A 24,689-nucleotide genomic window follows, 5' to 3' on the forward strand; every position below is an offset into this window, starting at 1 on the left:
CATGTATTAGTTTTTAGGTAAATCAAGAATTATAACCAATAAAAGCACATTAATTAATCTTAATCATTCAAGACGTTTTGTTACAACCCGCCAATGAAAATTTTGTTATTTACATATTAGTTTGTTTTGAATCTAGCACCAGTTTCACCAAGTGTGTATCATAAGGTACACTAAAAAGTATAGTTCTCAAGTCACACTGCCACCTGCTTTAGAATTAGGTGTGGTAGCTATTATAATATAACTCAGCTAGCTTCACTCTGCAGCTGAACAGTTTTGTTAAGTCTTGGTTGGGACCTAGACGTATGCATTATCAGCCACTGCACCTAATAATTCTGATGAACACAAAAGTTCTGGGAGTCTATTATGTAAGGAGATGTAAAATAGGTAAATCTTCAAATTCTGGAGCTTGTTAAGGCTTCTGGGAGAACTAAAAAAAAAAGTCCTTGCCATCTTGTGTTTCTGAATCAAATTCCTGTTGCTTTAAAGCATTTTAGAGGACTATAAATGACCAACAAATGCAAAAATGCAGAAATAGAACAATGGTCACAATACCCATCTAACTTATTTCCAAGAATTCAGATTGCTTGGATATAACTTGACTGGACTGGAGAGTCCATCACCCTGAGCAGCCCTCTATAAAAAAGTTGCTATGTCTGAGTCTATAAAATTGAAGCCACTCTCAAATCTTTCTAGAAATCTTTCTATGAATGTGAACGGGGTCGTCTAGCTAAATAAAGCAGGCAGAAGGAACTAACACTTTTTCTATATTATCAGTCTTCAGGACGATGAGAATGTTTTTTCTTCCTGTGGCTCAGCTGAGGACCATTTCTAGAAACCTGAATTGGAAGGATCAGACATCTCATTCCTTTTGGGGGAAGTAGCTTTCCTTGCCCTAACAACTTAAAAAAAAAAGCAAACTAGTAAAACCAAATTTTTTTTTCCAAAATCCACTTCTTCCTAACACAAAATGTTAAAACACTCAATGAAATTAAATAAAAAGTGAACATTCTGACACTGTTTTCTTTATTGTTACTGTTACCTTTTTATTAATTCTGCCCCAACTATATTTCTAAACTACAACTTTAACACAGACACACAAGACTCAGAACAAATGAATATTTCTGATCTCTGCCTTCAATAAATAATAAACCAGTTGGGGGTAGCGCCACAAGCCAGTAATCCCAACACTCATGAAGTTGAGGCATGAAAATTGATGCGAATTCAATGCCAGCCTGTGCTACAAAGTGAGTTCAAGGCCAGTCTGATCTGCATAGTGAAACCCTGTCTCAAAAACTGGAAGCTGCAGCAGCAGCAGCAGCAGCAGCAGTAGCCAACGCTGCTGTCAACACGAGTATCTCCTGCCTCCAAACTGTCAAGAGTAACAAGCAAAACACTTTCAAAGTAAGTGTGTATTACCTCAAACATCTAATATATGAGAAAGCTATACAGAAAGCAGGAATGGAAGACAAATTCAGAACTCTAAGCCCTGGACACATTCCAAGCAGCCCCTCACAGAAGGCAAGGAAGAGACAGGCCAGTTCTAGATTTCCTGCCTTGTTCCCAAATATTGCCCTCTCTGCTTACCTATAAGCAGCATGCATCTTACCTCTCCCAAGCTAGCTATGATAAAAGAGAATAAACATTACCCAAATACCAACTTTCTGGGTCATAAATGAAACAAAAACTCTACCCCAACATTCCTTAGACAGCAGCAGAAAAGTCAAGCAAACAAATGCTAGCAATACCTTACAAAAATGTTTCTGTGGGCACACACTTATAGAACAGGCATGATAGATGGAGAAAGGGTACAGTTTAGGCAAAAAAAATTTTCTGGCCATTTGCATCCGATTGTTTACCCTGTCTCATTCCTAGCTTAGAATCCAAACCCAAATGGTTTTGAACACACAGCTCTACTCCTGTTAGTGTCTTCTAGCAAGACTCACAAACACAGTGTCCCTGAGTCTCCTCTTCATCCTCTTTATTAAAAATTTAATTTTACACCTTACATTCGAGCTTTGCAAATAGTTTCCTATCTTTAAGTTTTCTATAAAGTCCATGGTTAAATGTGTCAAAATCGTGGTAAATTATAAAAGATTAAGTTTCAAGACATTCCCTCCCCCCAAATAAAAGCAGTCAATTTTACACCTGTACAAGTATTGCAATCCATGGTCTTCCCCTTACCTGCACGACTAAACACAAAGGAGAAATTACTTTAACTTTCATGGAGATATTTATAAAACCTAACACTCTCCACACTGGTTCCAGAAACCCAGCCAGGATTTTATGGCTCAGTGCTGGTGTGACACTCCCATAGAGCACATCTTAGTAACACCACCATCTACCATCTTAACACTCGTGCTGCTGAAAGTAGCAGAAAGAATACAAGCCCAAAACAAGAACAAACACGTCTGGACCCTACTGGCCACCAGACCAGATCTACACCACACTTGGTCTGAGATTTGTACACAGAAACAAAAAAATCAAAGTTGATAATGAACAGTTCTATGGCACACATAAAGGGCATTACATAAATACACTGACCAGAAAGTCATCTATTATTTCTCATATATCAAATAAGCACTGTGCAAATTAGATTCAATATAAAGTTTCTGCAGAGCTTCTGATAAATTCATACTAAATGTTTCATACTAAATGTATGAATATGCAAAGAATGATGTGATTTTTTAAAAATTACAATAATAGATATGTTAATTCCCCCACAAAATACCCCCACCTTATAATATTTATCCCGTCACTTTGCCACTTTCTGATTAGCACTAGTGGCAGTGCTTTTTTTTTTTGACAGGCCTGGAGAGGCAAGCTGTTAAAAAGGTAGAAGAGACTGCTGGTGCCAGCAGCGTCCAACAGAACAAACGAGTAAGTAAAAACAATGCATTAAAAAACTTTTGGAAGTGAGAATTTAAGATGCTTTCACCTTTGGGGCCAAGGGCTCCCTGCCTCAGAGCTCCCAGCAGGGCTGAAATGCAGTAGACAGCGCACCCAGTGGGGCAGTGGGGTTCTAACCCCCAGGCGTGGTCTATGTGGAAGCAGCCAGGGGTGAGGACACACAGGGAAGGCCTCTGCCTGTCCTTCCACAGCTGAACCCCTGCCCTCCTCCCCTGCACTGGGCCCCTGGCACCCAGCGGTCCTCCAGGGCCAACGCTGTCCTGCGGATCTCTCCTAGGCACAGCTCCACAAGGTCCTTGATGCACTGATTGTCCGCCCTCTCCTGGGGCCCGCGTGGGACAGCAGCCAGCCCATGATGTCCTCTGCGGGTAGGCTTGGTCACTAGTGGCCTCCTGCAGGTGGCTTCCTTCAACAGCAGGCGGGAGCCACCACAAAGGCCTGGTGAGGGCGGCTCACTGCAGATCCAGCGGATGCTGCCCGACCAGATTGTCAGGAGCCGGAAGGACAGAATACTGTTGTACATATATCCGCAGAGGGTCAGACTTCCGGGGCCGGTGACAGGCCTTTGGCAGCTGTCCCAGCCCTCACTGCTGGAGTGGATGATGGCATTGGGGGTCAGGTCACCTCGGCAGCCCCAGCTCTCTGAGTTCAAGGACAGGACCTGCTCAGGTGACCATGAGCTCTCTCCAGCTCCGAGGGTGGGCACCAGTGCTTGCTCAGGCCTGGTCATGCTCACCCAGAGGCAAGACCCCTGGGGACTTGCTGCAGGAGCTGCAGAGGTGGGAGCTTCAGGAGGCTCAGCTGTGGGTGGGGAAAAGAGGCTGGTGAGGTGCAGGAAAACCACCTGACCCTGTCCGTCCCCTCCGTGCAGCCAGGGCTCTGCAAGTCCTCTTTAAGGCAAGCTTTTAATTCTTCTGAGGTGGCTGCGTCCATGTCCTCAATTCAAACCTTCACATATGCTGGTCATTTTGCCTTTGGGAGGAGCCAGAGGTTAGGTAGCACCAGTCAGTGAATAAAGTGGATGGGGCACCCTGCAGTGTTTTCACAAGCCTGCCTTTTGCTGGATGGCACTCTGGAGAAGCTCCTTCATAGTATTATTACTGTTCATCACACTTCACAAAGATACAGCAGAGGATTTCCAGAGCTGCTTCAGAAAGTGTTAAGAATAATGGGATAAAGACATCCGATGAGAGGGAGTTACCCTGAAGGGTGCTGATGGCAGTGTATCTTTTACTGTAATAAGTTTTGAAAATTTAAACAGTCACTGTATTTTTCACTGCCCCTTAACAGTTAAGATGCAAAAACACGGTTCTAGGATACTGCAAACCATGGGTTAAAATGAAGTTAGGAAAATACGTACCTAGCCTCTGTATTTTTTAAAAGACAAAGAAACCATTTTATTCAATGTGCCCATCCTTGACAACACATCTAGTACATAGTTTTTCATTTCTCTTTTCCTTCCCTCTTTCTTCCCTACAGAGAAAACCAACCAAACCAGAAAAGAATATTTATTACGCTAACATTTCTCTAATATCTAAATGCTTAGTAAATTTTAAAGCTGTCCTTCAAACTAGTAATTCTAAATTTCCCAAATCTACTCAATGTAAAGGTAAATAGTAATCTAAAAACAAGTTCTGAAATGAAGTGTACAATTTCAACACTTTGTACCCTCACAGAAAATAAACTCCACAAGCCAGAAAAGCACCACAATGGACTGAAATGCTAAGAGAGATGTGCAGTATAAATACAAAGCAAATTCTCCTTTCCTGATGAATATTCAAGCCCAATCCTGTCACTGCTCTCCCCAAAGCTCTGGAAAATCCACACACTTAAAGAATAAAAGCAGGTCTCCTGTGCACGGCACACTCAACCCTCTACCCTACCTTCCCATACTCAAGCTCATTTCCACATAGACCTCTCATTCTGCTCCCCACTTCAGCAAATTCTGGGCAGTCCCCCAACAGCTGTTTTCAGATTTCCGTGTCCCACACATACATCAGTTCTCAGCATCACACCAACTGTCTCAAAGCTCTCAGAACCATGCTGCAGGTACTTTAGCAGAGTGCTTCCCAGGTGGCAAACCTCAACAGTTTTATGTACAAACCAACTTCCACGACCTCTCTTCTCCCACCATGGGAACTGACTTATACAATATGTAGATGATTCCCTAATACAATTAAATTTTATAAAACAATTTACAATGATAAATGAAATCTTAAACAATATTTTTAAGAATTTGTGCACAAAGTTTTATAATGTGAAATCTTCCACTTGTGATATCATGGAAACTCAAAACTTTCAGATTCAGAGCATTGGTTTGTACGTTTCCAATTGTCTGAAGAGCAATGCTTAACCTATAATTTGTTTCACAAATATAAATGGTAAGTTAAATGATTAAAATATATCATGCAGCTAGTGAAATCACATTATCAAGGTAACTTTGGGAGAATGAGATATCAAGAAACACAACAACCCTAAATTAAGGATCCCAGCTAAGCAGAACTATATGGTATTTTACTAATTGTGAAAAGAACAGATAACAGTAAAAACGTACAAATTTAACAAAAATAATGAAGGTTTATCAGCTTTGATTGCTTTAAAACCCAACACTTTAAAGGAACAAGGTATAACTATTAATTTTTAATATTCCAATTTTTGTAATAGAATGTTTCCTATGTGCTTGAATAGCAGTTTAATTATTTTAATAAAGGAATTTCACATTATTGTGTAGCAACTAATAATTTCAAGGTAATTTTTAGCCTGGTCTATATCTGAATGATTTTTTAATCTAATTAATCAAGATCAAATTTAAGCAGTTTTTTACCTTATTAGTACTTCCACAGTTTTCTTTTGACAGGTAGAAGAACTTGATTTCTAGGTGCAGTAAAGTTCTAATCCTGGAGGATTTTGTTTGCTTGTTTTTGGTTTTTTGCAGTACTAGAATCAAACCTAGCGCTTAGCAATTGCTCTATTGCTGAGCTACCCCCAAACTTGTATTCCTTGAGATAAAAGCTTCTATTTTCCCAACAAAACAGCTACATATTCACGAAAAATAAAGCTTCTTTTAGAGGGAGAAGTCAGGGGAGAGAGGGCAGGAGTCAGGCATCCATTTCAACTGTGCTTATCAAAATCACCCATCCAGAGTACTGATGTAGGGAAAGACTACATGAACTTCTGGAAATGAATGATTTCTACTTTGTAAAAGCAATGCTTTTACTTTTAACCACCAATTTCAATTTGACACCATTAACCTAAACAAAAAGCAAAAGTACTGTTTTTAAGTCATAAATGTTTTACATACTGCTTAGGTATTATCAATATTCAAGGCTCTCTAAAAACAAAATGAGTAAATAAAGAGCATGCAGAATAAGAACAGACACCACCAGCGATGCCCTGAACATTCCACAAAAGGCAGGTTCCCACGGGGGCCAGAGGACCACTGATGAGAAACACTCTCATCCACCAGACAGCTTTTAATACTGCCAAGGGTTTTTGTTTTTTTGGTTTTTTTTTTTTGGGGGGGGGGGTTCCTCTGGGTAACTGACCTGTATACAATACATTTTTTACCACTCTTCCTAACTTTTTTTTTTCCATGTCAGTGTTGGGGACATTGTGGACAACATTTAACCCTCAGAGCCACTTCCCATCCAATAAAGGCTGGCTGTGATGTCACTAGCAAGATAAGATGTTGGGGCACTTCCCCAGTCAGAAAAAAAGTGATCCTTAAGAAAAGATAGTAGTACAACTAGTATTATTCTACATGAAGTGAACACAGCAATTTTTTTTAAATTTCTAAACTACATTTTATAAAAGTAAAGACTGTCAATCACATTAAACTCCACATGCTAATCTATCACCCAAGAAAAAGTAGAAACCTATTTTGGTTAACTGAGTAAGTTTACAAAATAAACACTAAAACACAACTTTGTGTATAGAATATCAAGTATGCAGAAATCCCACCAATTCTAAAGGTATATGTTAGCAGTTCTAAGTGGGAAGCCTTAGACTTGTCACAAACAATCTGGGAAGGCTGTTAGACTCAGACACCTGACTCATCTGGAGACTTTGAAGTGAGCCTTAAGAGCTGAAGTGGCCCTCGAATGTGTATTTCCAACTCACTCCCTCCGTGATTATGACGCAACTAAGTTTGAGAATAATTGCTTTAGGGTCTCACAGTGCCTGAAGGACTTCTGCTCTGGTCTGCAGAAATATCAAATATGATTCATCTACAATGTACAGTTCCAAAGAGAGTCCTACTGATATAATGCTAATTAGGAAACCTCAAGACAAACTATTACTACATAAATCACCTTCCCCAACATGTGATTCACTGTTTTAATAATTCCAGTAACAGGGATTTTACTGATCTTACTTTAGGTTGTTGGGAAGACACAAATGATTGCATATTTGTATATAAAGTATATATTGACTACTCTGTAGTTTTCTAAAGTAAAGCATGGTTTCATGGTAAGAGTTTTTCATAGAAACCGACAACAAATGCTGGAGAGGCTGTGGGGAAAAAGGAACTCTCCTGCACTGCTGGTGGGAGTGTAGACTGGTACAGCCTTTGTGGAGATCTGTCTGGAGATTTCTCAAAAAGTTGGGACTGGAAATCCCATTTATTCCAGCTATTCCACTTCTAGGCATATTCCCAGAAGAACTGAAAGCATCATACCACAGTGATATATGTGCACCTATGTTTATAGCAGCACAATTTGTAATCGCCAGATCTTGGAAACAACCCAAGTGTCCATCAACTGAGGAATGGATAAAAAAGTTGTGGTATTTCTATACAATGGAGTATTATTCAGCTATAAAGAAGGATCACATTGAGATATTTATCAATAAATGGGCGCAGCTTGAGACCATACTCATAAGTGAAATAAATCAATCTCGCATGTGTGAATACCGAATAGTTTCCCTAATGTAAGTAATGATTCAAATATATAAAAATATGTGGTAATCATGATTCCCCATTAGGTGGCCTTGAAGCCTTATAAAGTTTTCACTCATTAATTAGAAAGGCTTTATTCTGGGCTTCTTGATATGAAAATATTTGAAACTAGAGTATATGAAGTTTTATCCAAATATTTCAAGGAAAAAGACACTATGGTAACTACTATTAAGTCGGGTTATATGGTGGTGAAGTACTAGGTTGTTGAAACAGTCATGCTGTGACCTCTACTGTTATATTGCTATGTCCTGTTTTATCTCAATCTCCCCCTTATTGTTTTAAAAAAATTAATTAGTCATTTCTTATGTTTGTCTTAATTAAAGAAAAAATTCAAAAAATTAGGATATATAAATAGTAACTCTTTTTGATTTCCTATTAACTTGTTTTGAAGTCCTGTAGTACTCCCACGATCTTGTTTTGACTGATTAGACTCTGTTCCATTCTATATGATAGTATCAAGTTTGAAGACATAGGCAACTACTTTGAAGACAATAAGATTCACTAAGATACCCATTCTGGTTTGACTATTGTCTTCTTTGGAAGTCCTGTAATGTTTACAATGCCTAAGTTTTATTGGTCTTGTTCTCTACTGTTTTGTCCAACTTTATAATATCTAATGAGATAGACAATTCTTTTTAAGGAAACAAGGGACAACGTTGATAACCATTGTTGATAAACTTGTACTCTGTTCTACACCATGTGCTATGTCTATCCTTGGTATTGACTGACAGCTTTGTTTTGCCATATTTGACTGTATTCTTCCCCCCCCCCCAAAAAAAGTAATAAGCACTAAGGAGTAATAAAATCCAAAATGTGTAAATTTTGTTGTAAAAAAGAGAGGGGAAAAAAAAAAAAAAGAAAAAGAGCTCTAACGGATATAACAGCAAGTGTGTTTAGGGGTGTTAAATAGCTGACTATATCAATGTTTTTGGATCATTGAACACAGCTGTTTGCAGTCTCCCTGTTTGAATGTCCACCTTGTATTCTTTGATACTGTGATTTGAGGAACTATTTTCAAGATGATAATATGTAATCTACTAACAGGTGATTTCTTACTGTTATGTTTTTTTTTTTTTTTTTGTAGTTCTGTATTACGTGTACCCTTACACCGCTTTGGTTTGTTTTGTGTTTTTCTCTTTTTCCTCTTAAATTAAAAAAAAAAAAAAAAAAAAAAAAGAGTTTTTCATAGGTGTCAGAAGAAAGGAGTTGCACCACAACTCTGTCTTTCACTACCACACATTGTATAACCACCACCAGCTCCATTTTTGGGGCCAGAGAGTAGTGCTTAAGGCTAAATTATATCTGGGTTCCACCAACCTCAAAACCTCTGTGAATCCTCATGGGTAAAGAACACAGACTTCAAATAAAAGGGAACTCAATATGAGCTGGAATAACCAGCAAGCCAGTTACTCAACGAAGGATTTCAAGTGAACTCCAAAAGATGGAATTATTACAATTAAACTGAGTGGAAAAGGTATCCCAAGAAGTAGGAGTCACAAACACATACCCATAGAGGCTGGAACAAGATCTGTTCACAAATGAAGAACCAGACTTCAGTGGAAAACAGCAATAGCACTGGTTTTGTAGGCATAGACCTACAAAACTGAGCCAAATGATATGATCAAACAGTCGATAACTGATAAAATTCTGAAAGAAAAGTAACAAGAGGAAAGTGCTGTCTTTTAAGATTAGCCTAACAGTCATCATATCAGGATGAACTGGAAGAGGAGACTAAGCATCCTAAGAAATGGAAAGACTTCAACTTAGATTCCAATGACTTAAACTTAGACAGCAATGAACGGTAGAAAAACCTGGCTCAGGATCTTGTATTTTAAGAACAGGGAACCCATCTAATTGAAAATAAAAACATAGGAAGAGCAGGCAAAAATGGTGCCATACACGTTTGAAAATTGCATCTCAAAGAAATCTAGGCTGAGTAGAAGATAGGTTATCTGATAATGTTGAAAGAACCATAGGGGGCAGGAAAAAGGCTGCTGCTGATCTATCACCTCCACTTGCACTTCAGAAAATCAGAAAAGTAGTAGCAGATATTACACAGCGCAAAAACCTCAAAGCATTACGGTCCTTTTCTTCCATGATTCAGTCCAAGCAGCTCAGCCTTCTGGACCATAGAAAGTAAGGAAAGAGCTATTATCAATGGTCTCCCTGAATGCTGTGGACATTTCTCCAGTGCTGATCTGTTGTTTCCTCTGCATTTCCACCTTTTACTTTTAATCTTAGTACAAACAAGATACACAGAAAAAATTGATTCACTAAGAACAAAGTAAGACTCTGATTAATTCTAGAATAAAGAGCAGTATACTTCCTGGGATAAGCTATCTTGACCATCTATTCCATTTTTTTCTTAACCACCTCAACGCATCAGAACTAAAACATTGCTGAGATTTCCAGGATTACTGCTAATTTAAATTAGCAAAATTAGAGAAGGTCCTACAAATGTCTGGTACGACAGCTAACATATAATACAGTGTTTTCTAAAGGCATCTAACTGTTTTTTGGCAGTACTATTAAGAAAATTAATCTCTTAACAAAGAAAGTACAGAGAGATGGCCAATGAAGAAAAAAAATTGAAATTAAAAGATCAAGATAAACATATCTTTTATCATCTTAGACTGAATTAAAATCTAACTTTTCTTCATATTCTAACAACACAGAAGCAGGTCATTTTTGAACTGAAAGGTCAATTTCTTCACTGGACATTCTCTTGATTGAAAAACATCCACAGTCGCGGACATCACATCAAAGTACATTCGGGAACCACTACAGTTTGCCCCAGATGAATCACAGCTGACAGGAATGTTTCTTATGGACCAATAAATATAAGGAATGAGATGTCAAAACTACCCAAGGCTAACAAATCACCTTAACTGACAATTCCAAGAGAAGTAATTTTTAAACACAAAGATGACACTGCACTTGCAGATACATGAAAAAATGAGCAGAAATCTTCTAGTCGAGTCTCTAAGCAAGATGGATACCACAGTCAGCCTTGACTAACTTACCTCACCACTTCAGGGGATGTTCTAAACTGGCTTCTTAAATCACTAGCAGAAAACAGGTTCCAACTTGAGTCAATTGATAGAAGTTGTCTGGAACAACTGCTTTGAAAAATCTTTCAAGCCACATCCAGACTCACTGAGAAAGAGTGCAACAACTGGCAAATGACTGCATTGGGCAAGAGTAAAATGATGGCACAGATCTTAACAATTTGCTAGAGGCAACATCCCTTCTATTTTATAAAGGAAAAGAAATCTTTGCTGTGATCTGAATCAACTTCTTATCCAGAGAGAAGATGCATAAGCATTTTAAGAATACAAAAAAGCAGAAAGTTTTCACAAGCAGAAAGTTTGCTGTATGTCTTAAAAAGAAAAAAGCAACAGGAAAAATGACCTATATCTCACATAAGTTTTCTAAGTTAATCTCCTTGAAGTACTGTAAGCTGAATCTGCTAGAACAGAATTGAAACACAGCCTATGAAATTTTGCCTGCACCTGTTTTTGCATGGGCTATTAGCTAGGAATGCTTTTTATATTTTTAAATGGGGATGGAGCTTGTTTTGTGAAATGCAAATATTACACAAAATTCCTACTTCAGTGTCCACAAACAGTTTTATTAACTCACAATGGACATCCAATCTTTTATGTAGTAGCTACAGTCACTTTCACACTGTGAGTGCAGAGATAAGAAACTGCGATAGAGACTTTACTAGCTTGCAAAATATCACATTTGCTAACTTGCCATTTATAAAACAGGTCCACAATCCCTGTGCTCAGAAGTCTAAGGAACCCTAAAGCAATACGGCAAATAATTCTCTATAAGGAAAGAAGACTTTAATTCAAAGGCTTCATAGAGTACTTATTTAAGAACACTGCTGCTCTGTTCCTTTGTTAATACAAGACTACACATAGTAATTATGAATAATTTCCCCCCATTGTGCAACAAATACAAAAACATTACACTGAATCTTTCACAGGAGTATTTATATTCAGCCAAATAAAAAAAAGGAAAAACTATAAATAAATCTTAATTTTAACTTCTGTTCTATAAATATGTTTTTAAAACTTTTTGAACATACTTTTATTGTTTTGGTTTGAAGTCTCAATCCATTCAGTGTGTTGATAGCTTTCTCTGCATCCTTGGGGTCAATGTAGTTCACAAAGCCATATCCCAAGCTCTGCCCTAATGAAAGGTAAGGAGAAAAAGGCATTCATTAGTTCTGTAACACTGACACAGACAGACTTTCATTTTGACAGAGTCTTGTCAGTAACACTAGCATATTTTTTCAATAGAAATTCATTAGTTCTTCCATAAATGCACATGCAGTCTTTCTTTTAATCTCCTCTCCACTACATTTGCAAGTTTAAACATCCATCAGAACTCTCTAAGCAGTGCTGCTTAGGAAAACATACATCCCTAAGTGCTCTATCACACATGGCCTGCCTGGGTCACCATATGTCAGCAGCAAGGCCACACTAGGCTTCAGGAACAAGGTGCAAATTCTCTGTCAACCTACTGAGAGGGTTTAAGGGATAAGACCTTTTTAGTTTTTTTACTTACCCAAAAAATGTGAATATGACAAACATTAACCAAGAATCTGTCAGTGTTATGAAAGTTGTACCTGACACATGTACAGCCTTACAACTACAATTATCTCAAAGTCAAAAATGGGGGATAAAATTATGTAGCTGCAGTGCTGTGCCACAAAACAGTAAGATGGACCACATATGCAACAGGTAAGACTCTAATTCAATTGAGAAACTCCTATCAATGACAAAACGGTTAGAGTACTGTCACACTGCAAACTCATGTGTTTGTGGTGATGCTGCTACAAACAAACCACTAGTCATATAACAGTATAGCATACACAATTATATGCAGTACAAAATGTTTGATGATAATAAATGACCAGGCTACTTCTCTTACTGTATTTTTCATTATTTTAGAATGCACTCTTATGTATTAGAAAGGAAATTCACTATATACAGGATGCTGAATTATAGCAACAGCAGCTCACATATCTCATGTTTTCCACAGCTTTACATTATATCAAGTGGTCAAGCCACATGATTAGCCTGTGCCAAGGATAATTTTGTGCAAGGATAATTTTATAATGTTCATACGATGATGAAAATCCAGTAATGCTGCATTTCTCAGAACATCCCTTTCCTTAGATGATATATGATAATGTGTGTGTATTTACCTATACATTGACCTTAATGAAAGATGTCTTAAATAAACCAAACCAAATTTTCTCCAGGGATTTTCATGATCTGGATTAGGAAGACAGAAAAATTTGAACACAAAGGGATTTATGGTGAGGACATTCCAACCTATGAAAACATGTAAGAAAGGAAAAAACAAAATAACAAGGCTGAGTGTTGGTAAATGCCTTTAATTTCAGCACTCTTGAAACTGAGTCACAAGTATCCACTTGGCAAGACCCTGCCACAAACTATGAAACAGAAGAAAGAAAAAAAGAAAAAGCTAGAGAAAGAGATGGAGAGACAAAGAGAAAAAGTGAGAAAACTACAAAAGTAGCTCAGTAAAGGCTCTAAATTCAAACCTCAGTAAAAAAAAGGCAGGTGGTGACGGGGTAGAGAAGGGCAAAATGAGAAAGGAAGATGAAAGAGATGTACATGTGAAGAGGGAACACAAGATTTGGAGAAAAAATTGCTTCAAAACATAACTTGGTTGTCATTTCCCCCCATCGTCTGAGCCTCTGGCTCAATGATGCTCCAGCTCTCAGAAAAATGAGTGATTGTCAGGCTGCTGCAACCAATAAAACGTAAGTCAAAGTACAGTTATTAGATCTAAACTTTTAAACTAAGCGAAAGTTTCTCAAAGTGAAAAGATAGGAAACATTCTACAGGCGACAACAATGGGCCTAAGAAAAGGATAGACCATTGACAATAACCTGGAAAGTGCAAGTGTTCTGTAAATAGCATCTTTACACCAGGCTTATAAGGAAAAGAGGGGTTTGTTCTTGATGCAGGAGCTTTGGTCCAAGTGATTTCTCAATATTTAGGATAGCATTCTGGTTATTGAAGGCATGGCTCCTTGACAGCATTCAAATGAAGACTAAATACGGTACCTAATAAGCATGAAATCTAGTGACCATAATTAGAGAACCATAATCAGGATTTGGAGTCATGATTACTAACATATTCTGTCTTATCAAAACTTATTCTTCATTTTTCTAAAAAGTCCTAGGAGATCTAAGGGTATATCTCAGGGGTACAGAGCTTGCCTAGTAGGTACAAGGCCCTGGTCTCTCTCTCTCTCTCTCTCTCTCTCTCTCTCTCTCTCTCTCACACACACACACACACACACACACACACACACACACCCCAAAAGACTTAGTAAAAAGAACTAAAAACTAATTGACAACAAACTCATTTTGTTGTCCTCACATGAAAATTCAGAGGCTTTGTTTTATTTACAGTTCTATAAAAACACTGCACATCAAACCACTGTTTTCAACCATTCAGTTTTTTATCAACTCAACACACTTTCATCATGTGTCTATGGTGCACAGAATGCCCTTTTATGAAATGTGTTGCAGTTCAACTGTCAATGAGCAAAATTCATATTGGCAGAATTTAACTAAGTCTGTTCAAGGAACCAGCATATGACAGAAAGAAATGGGCTTTGGAGATAAAACACACAAGAGTTCCAGTCTGGGCTCTGCTATTCACCAATTATGTGACTCCAAAGAAGTCACTTAAACTTTCTAAAGCACACCTTGCTCATTGCTAGAACAAGGACAGTAACTGCTACCCAGAAATGCTGCTGGAGGGGTAAGAGTCATTTGTGTAAAGGAGCACACTAGTCAAAAGAGCATGAAGGAAAATAACATGTCTACTGCATGTTAAGGAGTTTTAGTGTATTCATTTAAAATTTAATCAGGAAGCTTATCTTAGGCACTTTTGCCACTAATGAAACAAAATCTTTAACACCTCAATTTAACAGAGAGGTTTATTTTGGCTAAAGGTTTTTATGAGGATTCAGTCTAGCAATGAATAGCTTTAAAGCAGATAGGCCATGTTACAAGGATCTAGTGAAAGAAAAGTTGCTCACATCATGGCAGCCTAGAAGCACACAGAAGAGGAGCTGGTTAGAAGATACAACTTCCAGATGACACCCCCAGGAACCTTCCTCCAACCAGGCTCCATCTCCCAACGACACATTCAGTTACTGAACTCATCAATGGATCAATTCACTGATGAGTACAGTGCCCCACATAATCCAATCACCTTCCAAGCAAATATAACTACAGGGGGACACTTAGATCCAAATCATTATACTGTGCCCAGCTCCCAAAAGTCTCATGCCCATTTCATAAATAAACAAATAAACAAATATACATATATATATATATATATATATATATATATATATGTGGGGTGGATACTGAGGATCAAACTTACAACCTCGTGCTTGCCAGGCAGGTGCTTATGCCACTGAGCACATCCCTGGCCTTCATCTCACTATATAAAAAATAAGAATCTCCAAAATCTTAATGGTTCCCACACTGCTGAGAAGTCCAACTCCAAAGACTTTTGAGATTCAAAGTAAATTTTAAGCTGTCAACCCCTGTTAAGAACCAAAAAGGAAGCTGTACACTTCTAACATACAATGGCATGCTCACTTAAAAAGGGAAAGCGGGGTGGGAATCTTGTAGTTCCGCGTCCAGTACATGGGCAAAGTTGTGACAAAATGTGAACCCCAAAGGGCTTGAGTGGTCTGACCCCTACAGCATTGCTGGACGTAGCCAACAGGACTTCTCTAGGACAGTGTGCTCACTGCTTAGGGCTTTCCTAGGCAGAAAATGGAGATTCCTGGTATCTCCAAGTTCCTCCACTCTCGCAGCTTCAAGCATTGTCCTCTCAAGGGCACACTGCCTGGCCTTCTAGGTCTTCTGAAATCTGCACAGAAGTCAGTATATCCCTATAACCTGTACCTGCTTCATGTCTGTAAAACAAACACTACTTGTGCAACACCAAAGTCTGATGCCAGATCAAGCAGTAGCCAGATGTTCTTGGATTTTGCCTGAAGAGGCATCTGAGTACGTGAACAGTTGATCACTGTAAAATCAATCATTAGGAACCAATTCCCTAGGTGGTCCTTTTCCAGCCTTTCTTCTCAAGTGAAAGTTTTACAGCTTTACATGCCAGAGCCTGTAAAGGGTGGAGTTTTGGTGATCCCTGAGATGCCATCAAGTCATCTTTTGCAATGAGGATGCAAAGTACTTGACTTCCTTTTAGTGCTTATCTTTTCAGCAACTGTACTCTTCATGGCCCCAACTTTGCAGGCTAAAACTACAAGCTTTTCACATCTGCTTTAGCTACTCACTCTCACCACAGATCTGGATAAAAGAAGCCTGCAGTATCATGCCAAACCCTGACTATTGGGCTGTTATGAAATTTCCTCTGCTGGACTAGTTATTCTATTGCCCTTCATCTTAGTTTCCCACAAAACCTCAGAGCTCGGACAAGCTCGGACAAACTAAAGACAAATTTTTTGACAGAATATAACACATATGCCCTTTAATCTAATTGCCAAAACACTCTTTGCACCTAGATGAAATTTCTTGAGCCTGGACTTGACTATCTACATTCCTATTAGCATTCTGGTGTTGAGCATCAGTCAGAATCCCCCATCAATCTCTACTTGCTCTGCTTACAGTTTTCTAAGGCTTCTCTAGCCAGCATCTCTAAACCTTTCCAAATGCCTCTAAATTAACCCTAAAGGCATCTTAATCACATGGTCAGGAATAATCACAACAATGGTCCCACTCCTAGAACCAAAAATCTCTCCAAATCATTTTTCCCTTGCTGGGACAAAATATCAGATGCCTACAATTTTGAGAAGAGGTTTATTATGGCTCAAAATTTTTTGGAAGCTTGATTCCATAGTTGGCTAGCTCCAAGGTTAAAAAAAAAAAGAAGGGCAAGGTGAAAGGACCTAGGAAAGAAAAGCTGCTGACATCACAGCAGCGTAGAAGCAGAGACAGATTTCAGGAATCAGAGACAAGAATACATCCTTCCAGATCACACCCCCAGGAACGTACTCCAACAAAGGCGTCACCCCTTAACAGCAAATTCAGCTACTGAATTTACTGATGATAAATACACTAATGACTACAACACCCCATAATCCTGGTACTTTCTAACTACATGAGACTTGGGGAGATATTTTATATCTAAACCATGAAAAAATGGTATATATTGGTAAAAGGAAAAAACATACCAGACACCATATTGTATGTTGTTCAATGACAAAATGAATCAGATTATTAATTGTACCACCATAAAAACTCCAGTTTACCCTTCTACTGGCACTAACTTGGCAGTCATGTTTTAGCAGCTTTTAAGCACAGCACACTTCAACCTCAAGTACATAATGGAATCATCTAGAAAGTTTTGAAAAGCAAAAGCGGATGCCTGAATTCCACACTCAATAACTGATTTTTATCGGCCCTTTGTAAAGCACACACACCAGCTTTTTAAATTTCTGGTCTTACGCATATACAATCAGGTTGGGAAATAAATCACTGTTTTACGGCAGAGATCATCGAAGGCTAGACTGGAGCTTTAGGGAACCAAGAAGGACCCAGTGCTAATGATGGTCTGGGTATGTGAAGTAACTCCAGGGCAAAATTATCCCTTATAGTCACATTTTAAAGATGAAAATGGAGATAAAAGTGTATGAAAAATGTTTAAACTTTTAAAAAATCCATTACAGTAAAAGATATATTGCCATTAATTCCCCTCCCCACACACTTAAAACATACTCATCCCATTACCGCTGCCACTCTTGGAAGCAGTTCTACAAGTCCTCTTTCAGGAGTGTCTTTAGGAAGCAAATCAAAAACATGTTGCTGACTACAATCCAATGGAAAGTCAGGCTCCTAAAAACATTGTAGTACACTCTCACCTACCTTATTCACCGACTCTGGTAACATACAACTTTTGGCTCTTCTGTAATATCAAAATGACCATTTGGAAAGTAAATTTTTTTCTGATACCAGGGATCAAAGCACAACCTTGTGCTTACCAAGCAAGCAGATGAACCACTAAGCTAAATCCCCAGCCCTCGAAAAGTCAATATTTTGAAATGATTCAGGACGAGAAGGATGCTACTACAGCACTACTAAAGCTATCAGCAAAAGATGACTTCTAGAACTGCTTCAGAAAGCGGTAACCACAATGGACATTGAATATAAGTGTGTTTAAAGTGGAGAGTGTTTTTTTGAATTCACTATGTAGTTCAGGCTGGTCTCAAAGTCTTAGCAATCCTCCTGCCCCAGCATCCCAACTAATAGGGAGTATTTTGAGGGAGATTATTGGTAATGTGTTTTTTACTGTAACTAAAGTGGTTTTCATTTAAACATTCTCAGTATTTTCAATCATACAGGCAGCTGACTTAGAAATATTACAGGCAGTCAGAGCTGGATCCTCAAAGAAGCTAGTGCAGAAAACCAGATATCTTGTAACCTAGGAGGAGACCTAGACTTCCTGCTGTAGGCCAGATATCAAGACAAAAAGCAAAGCAAATGCAACCATACCCTAAGTATAAACATCAGGGGTTGATGTTCTTAATCAGTATGGATCACCTGGGGAAGCCAGAAGTCATCATCCCAATCCCCTAAAGGAAGAGTCACTGCTCTTTAAGAATGCCCTCTTGCTACATGACTCACTGCCCCACTTGATCTCAATTTAGTCAACTTTACCTGAACAATTAATCTTATTGGTTCACATAGTTCTGTCCCACTTCATGCCCACTTGCTTTCCATTTTTCCCAATCACAGACCTGCCTTGCCTCATGGTTTGCTCTATAAAAGTTCCTAGAAAAGACAAGAGTCTCTGGCAAACTACTCAGAACCCCTTCTGTCTCTCTCCCAGACAGAAGCTTTCTTTTTCCTAATAGATATATTCTGCTCTTAACCTCCATTATTCCTAAAATTTCTTCTTTGATTTTAGAGAACATCAACTCATAACAGACATCTAGTAGGCTGGGAGTTTCATTCCCCTTCATCAACACCACTTGTGTAAACAGATTTCTTCTTTCTAAAGCCTTGTGTTACCTACTATTTCAATACACTCTGTAGGTCCCCTGAAGTCAATCTAGGCATAGAAGCTCATGCTGAGTTGGATTTCTGTGGAAAAATGAAGAGCCTGATTTGCTTAGCTGCCTCCCAGGATGACCTTTGAATTCTCACACTTAGCATGCTGTAGGAACTCCGATGTTTACTAAATGACTCAATAGAAAGTTTAATGGTGCAATTTATTTAACCAAAGGTATTATAAACACCACCATCCATTGAATGTTTCATTACTGAGTCAAAGTTCCAATCAAATTTCTATACTCATATGTCAATCATTATATTCAAATAGTAATCCATGCATAACCATGATTTGTAAAGTTTCTACTTTGACCAGTGTCACTGTTAGGAAGAATGACGGCCATCAATTAGAACATGTAACTGATAAGAAAAACTCTACTGTTATCCTAAGAAAAATAACATGGAAGGCTGTATTCTTGGCACTTTAATTTTAAATGTCCTGTTAATACACTGAAGTTAGGAACTTTACAGATTTTCATTGTACACTGAGTTAGTGAGGTCAGCAAATATACAGTGGATGTTTAAAATATATAAAGGTATCACATACTACTGTCCCCATTCTCATTTCTCAGCTTCATAGTAATTTACTATTTAGTTGTAACCTCACATTAATCGTGTTTGGCAATCAGATGCTTTTCCTAAAGGTAGAAATAAATACCTGAAGGTTGGCCAAGTCAGTCAGCTTCTAGAAACCAAAAATCAAAGTATGAGGTAGACAAGCTGGGCCTTAAACACTGAATTCTCAAAAGCTATGCTGCTTCTCTACCAGTTCACAACTAGTTTACACCCAGATTCAGGCTACTTTCAAAATATCTGAAATACATAATGTTACCAGGCCTTTTTTATTTTTAATCACAAAAAAACTATATTGGTTGTCCATTATTTCAAATTTCTGTACATTAACTGGAAGTATCAATTTCATTATCTATGATTTCTATGTTGTATTCATTCTTTTAGCAAAATAAGTTTCATCTTATTTATATGGCACACATTTCTGATTATAAATGGGTATAGATTTTAAAAAAACAAAAGCAGTAGCAAATCAACTACCAACAAAAACGTCTTAGCCCAGATCCACTTTTCACACTCTTCTAATTCATCAGTCACTCACCTCTGTGAGGCACCAGGAAGGTTTGGAAACCAGGCATCACTTATCCATGTCATCTAAATCTACTTTTCAAGGCACTGTAAATTTATAATGTGCATTACTGATAATCCCCAAATCAAGAATCCCTTCTTCAAAAAACTTTTTAAAGCCCTACATTTAAATTCCAAGTATAACCATTATGAAAATCAACACAATTAAAAGAAATTCTGAGCAAAATGACAAAGCTAAGGCTCTTCAATAAAAAACGCCCCTAAGAAAAATAGATCTGTCATTAGAAGTAAAAAAATTATCCCTGGTAACTGAACATCAAAGAACAGAGTCCATATCACTTGTCGCCAGATATCCTCACAAACTAAGTGTGAGCATGTGCTCTTAAGGATTTGAATCATTAACCACATATTGGAACTAACAGCAATAGCAGGGACTCCTTTATGGAGGAAGCTATCTGAACAGTTATACAACCTCTGACTTCCACATAGGCACCAACGTCTTCAGGTTAATACTACACTTCAGCACACATTTTCCACACACATCATGTGTAGATGCCTTTTGTTTTGCATTCTTCTATTTAATCTAACATATTTGCCACAAAGGAGCCCTTCTTCACATGAGACAGAAAAATCATTTATAAAATGTCCCCAGCACAAGAAGTACATTTATGAACAAGCTACTTAGAAGCATGGTCAAGTGATATATAGCACAGAGCTGAAACACTCCACAGGCTCTGAATGGGACCAAGTACCATTGAGAGCTGCATGGGGTCAAAGCAGGAAAAGCAAAACAGGAAGAGAATCCGTTTAGTGACAAACTGCTACTGTGGGAAACACAGTAAATGCCAATTTATCCCAAACTGTGCATAATTCAAAGCATCAGCCATTCCCTTGCCACCTACATTGCTTTTAATACCATACTTTAATTAAAAATTTAATTGCACATTTTAATTAAAAATACACAATCTCCTGGACCTGTTTCATTCAAAGGTCACTTTATTTAGTCTTTTCTATTTCAAATTACTACCAACGTTCAGAATATCAAATTACCCCCTCAGGTCTAACACTAAAGCCAACAAACTGCCATAATTCTTGATTATAAACCTGGCATATTAATTTAATTTTATCCAACCAATATTAAATGAGACCCTCGCAACATGAAGTAGTGGGGGAAAAAGAGTCATCCTACATATTTCTCACCTATAATAAGTGTGATTATGGAAAATTAAAACTACTTGCTAGGCCCAGGGGATGCAAAAAAAAATTTTTTTTTTCAAAAAAGTTTCTCTTCATAAAGCATGCATTCTGAGAAAGGGAGACAAATGAGCAAATCTTACAGTGTAACAAAAGAAAATAGGGCCTAAAGAGAAGAGAGCAGCAGGGGATGGGAGAGGGAGCAGCAGGAAGTACAGGGCAGCTGTTTACATGTACTGGTCAGAGTGGCCTTCACCCAAAATGACTCAGTTTATTTCAACACACGAAGGAGTCTCTAGAATCAGTAAGATGTGTCAGAAGATTCCTGTTCAAGTTCTATTAGACAGATGCTAATATCTTGCCCATTCAATCAGTTTACTCTGCGCTCCTCTGCCATTAGCATCATGTATCACTCTCACTTGGATGATTATTATACTATCTTAACCAAACCAGTCAATCAACCGTCCCTGGACTTAGGGTAACTCCAAAACCAGCCTTCTCCTACAGTGCTGTGGGAGTAATCTGACCAAGTTCTGATTTCCAAGGTCATCATTCGCTTCTTGTGTCCATTCTAGCTCAGTTTCTACTATTTCTACACATGCACCTTCACGGCCCAGTTTCTGGAACACACATCTAGAACTGGCCAACTCTCTCATGCCCTATGACACCATTTCAAGCCACAGCTTCCTCTGCTCCCAATGCACACAGTTTAACATTCCATACTAGTCTTGCCATTGCCCCTTATATTGCAGTTTTATCCCACTACGTGTGTGTTTACAGTAGGGTATGCAGTCAACCTGATGACCCATATCAACTAAGTTGATGAACATGAACAAGGTGATTTCAGTTTCTGACAAGGAAAGCCCAGAACATATTTTTAAGTAAATGTCCAGTGACCAACTGAACAAATGAAGACATAGCTGCATTTGCCTTTTAGGAATTTACAGTTTAGGAGAGAACTGTCCTTATAAACATCCTCCCCATATTACACCAGATGGGTTACAGAACATGTGGAGACAAGACTCTCAAATGCTACACTATTCTGTCTAACTGTAACATAGTAAGAGAACTTTTTAAAAAGAGAGTTCATGTAAAAATTTTCTTACAAAATTTTTCTATAAATACCATTAAAATGAAATCTCAATTTTAAAAAATGTCATCTAGAGTAATTTGATAGATTTACATAAATCTGTTTCACAAATCTGTAAGTATGAATTATGGGATGTCAGCATATAATTTTGTTGAAAGTGCTTTTTCACTAATATAATTAAGTCTGCCGAGACTATTCATGTAAAAGTCAAATAAAATACAGAGTGAATTCTGTAAAAACCTAGTAGTTGAGTCAACAATAAAAGGTGACTACACTGATTGATGTGTATCTATTATTTCATTTAGAGCAGCAGTAATGTCTCATGAAATAAAAAATTAAAGCAGCATAAATCCTTTTTAAAATCTCACAGTTAACAGAAACACATCACCTATGGTCCTCTCTGTCAAGCAAGATTCTTGCAACCTGAAGACTAATGATGCAACACTTGGGGAAAAATGAAAAGCTTTGCTATCTCCAAACATAACCCCTGTGTAACACTGCATACATTAATAAAAAGCGGGTGGAGGACATTAAAAATTTGACTGGGGGAACTAAGTTTTGATTTCTAAGAGGGAAAATTATTTGTTTTTAAATAAAGATCCAGTTTCTTCATTGTAACACCCTTCTTTCCTCCCCCAAACACACAATAAAGTTGCAAATGTGTTGCCTTTCTTTAGATGGACTTTCTGTTCTTGGGAGCCCATGCTGTGTGCCTGTTCAGACAGGCTATGTGCAGCGACTGGCTTCAGAGCAGTGTGCTCTAAAGGTTTCTTAATACAGTGTCTAAGATCTGATACACAGCAAAATCATGAGAATACTGCACAGCAGGGGAAAGATTCAAGAGCATTTCAGAGGGATGCTACTGTAATCACATTTCTCTTCAAATTTTAATTCCTGATTTATGCAAGTCCTCTCAAATGCACCATTCCAGATGCAGCAGGTCCTTCTACATACCCAACTAACTCGGGCCACATTAAACAATCCCTCCTCGCTGCCAGCCAATGAGTAAGATCAAGTGGTGAGGTAGAAAACTGATGAGATCCTGTTACTAGACTCTAAGCCAGGTTCTCTGAAAACTCAAAGCATTTTTAACCAGCTTCCCAAAGGACATTACTAGGGATTATCACAAGGATAAAGAAGTCAACCTAGGTGTTCATGTAATACATAAAACAGATGGCTCACAAGAAGACTTGTCTTTCCACGCAAATGCTAATAAAGCTAGCCTGAGACTGAAAAAAACCAACATTTTTAAAGTTTTCAAAACTTCAGATATATGGAGATAATACAAATAAGTTTAAATTGCAACTTTTCTGCTGAAATCAAGGTTGTAAACAGTGATCACTTGGTAAATATTATCTAAGCAACATAATTCTAAGGGAAACAATGTACTCCACACCAGGGCATTTTCCTTTCAAGTTAATTTTAATGACCGTATCTGTCCCCTGATTATGCAACTGGTAAAGCTCTATTTCCTATAGTTCTATTTCCAGTTATTAAGAACTTGCTAGGAATGCAATATGATCTTGCTTAAGTTGGTAAAAATGTGGTTTTCTGTTGTCCTTTTTTTCCCCCTGTGGGTTCCTAATACATCACGTTTCCAGACATTAAGAACTCCCACACAATTCAGTCTTAGGCTACAGAGAACAGAAAAAGCACACTAAATTCTCCAAATTTTCCAAGTACTACCAAGAAGATAAAAATTAATCCTCTCTAAAGTGAGAAAAAAGCAAACCAATTCCTCTGGTACATATATCTTAAGACCTTAACTTGGAGCAGGTTCCCTTCCTTGACAGAGATATGGCATAACACTTCAGCATCAAAATGGAAACAAAAACCAGGTCTCGTTACTTATTGAGTTAGGTAGCTGCTCATAAACAAAGATCAGCAATTCTACAATTTTGAACAGTGGTGCCAGGGATGGAAGCAAAAGTCAAAAAGCTGGGAGGTGGCGAGAAAGTTAGACCCTGTGTAGTTCAAATAAAGGCAGGACACTAACAACTCAGAGCTAATGCACAACCAAAGGCCAGCTAAAGATTTGAATCCACAACAATAGTCAATTTTTTGGTGAGTTAGCATTAACTCACTGCTGCTCCTCCCTTGCACACACAGGGACGTGCATTATCTGTTTTACCTTACTAAACAGCACTAAGGACAAGGACACAGGACAATATTCCCCAAAACAGCACTGTGGTTACGATGCAAAAAAAACCAGCTAATGATAGTGGTAGTTTAAAAGGACATCCGCGGTTGCCTGCACTGCCAGCTGGTGTCAATCATCATACGGGTGTGTGCGCGCGCAC

At 38.1% G+C, this 24,689-nt stretch overlaps 1 protein-coding gene across 29 annotated transcripts in view; it reads right to left on the minus strand.

Moving 5' to 3' along the window:
• Positions 1-24,689, minus strand: part of Elavl2 (ELAV like RNA binding protein 2) — a 159,109-nt gene that overhangs the window by 28,201 nt on the left and 106,219 nt on the right. For all 29 annotated transcript variants that reach the window (XM_063252057.1, XM_063252049.1, XM_063252036.1 and 26 more), the window contains one exon: positions 11,958-12,061. In XM_063252057.1, the coding sequence (XP_063108127.1) occupies positions 11,958-12,061 (104 nt within the window). The remainder of the gene's footprint in view (positions 1-11,957; positions 12,062-24,689) is intronic.

This window comes from Cavia porcellus, unplaced genomic scaffold, assembly GCF_034190915.1.
Source record: "Cavia porcellus strain 051 isolate PalLab524CR breed Dunkin Hartley unplaced genomic scaffold, mCavPor4.1 scaffold_1, whole genome shotgun sequence".
Classification (NCBI taxonomy): domain Eukaryota; kingdom Metazoa; phylum Chordata; class Mammalia; order Rodentia; family Caviidae; genus Cavia; species Cavia porcellus.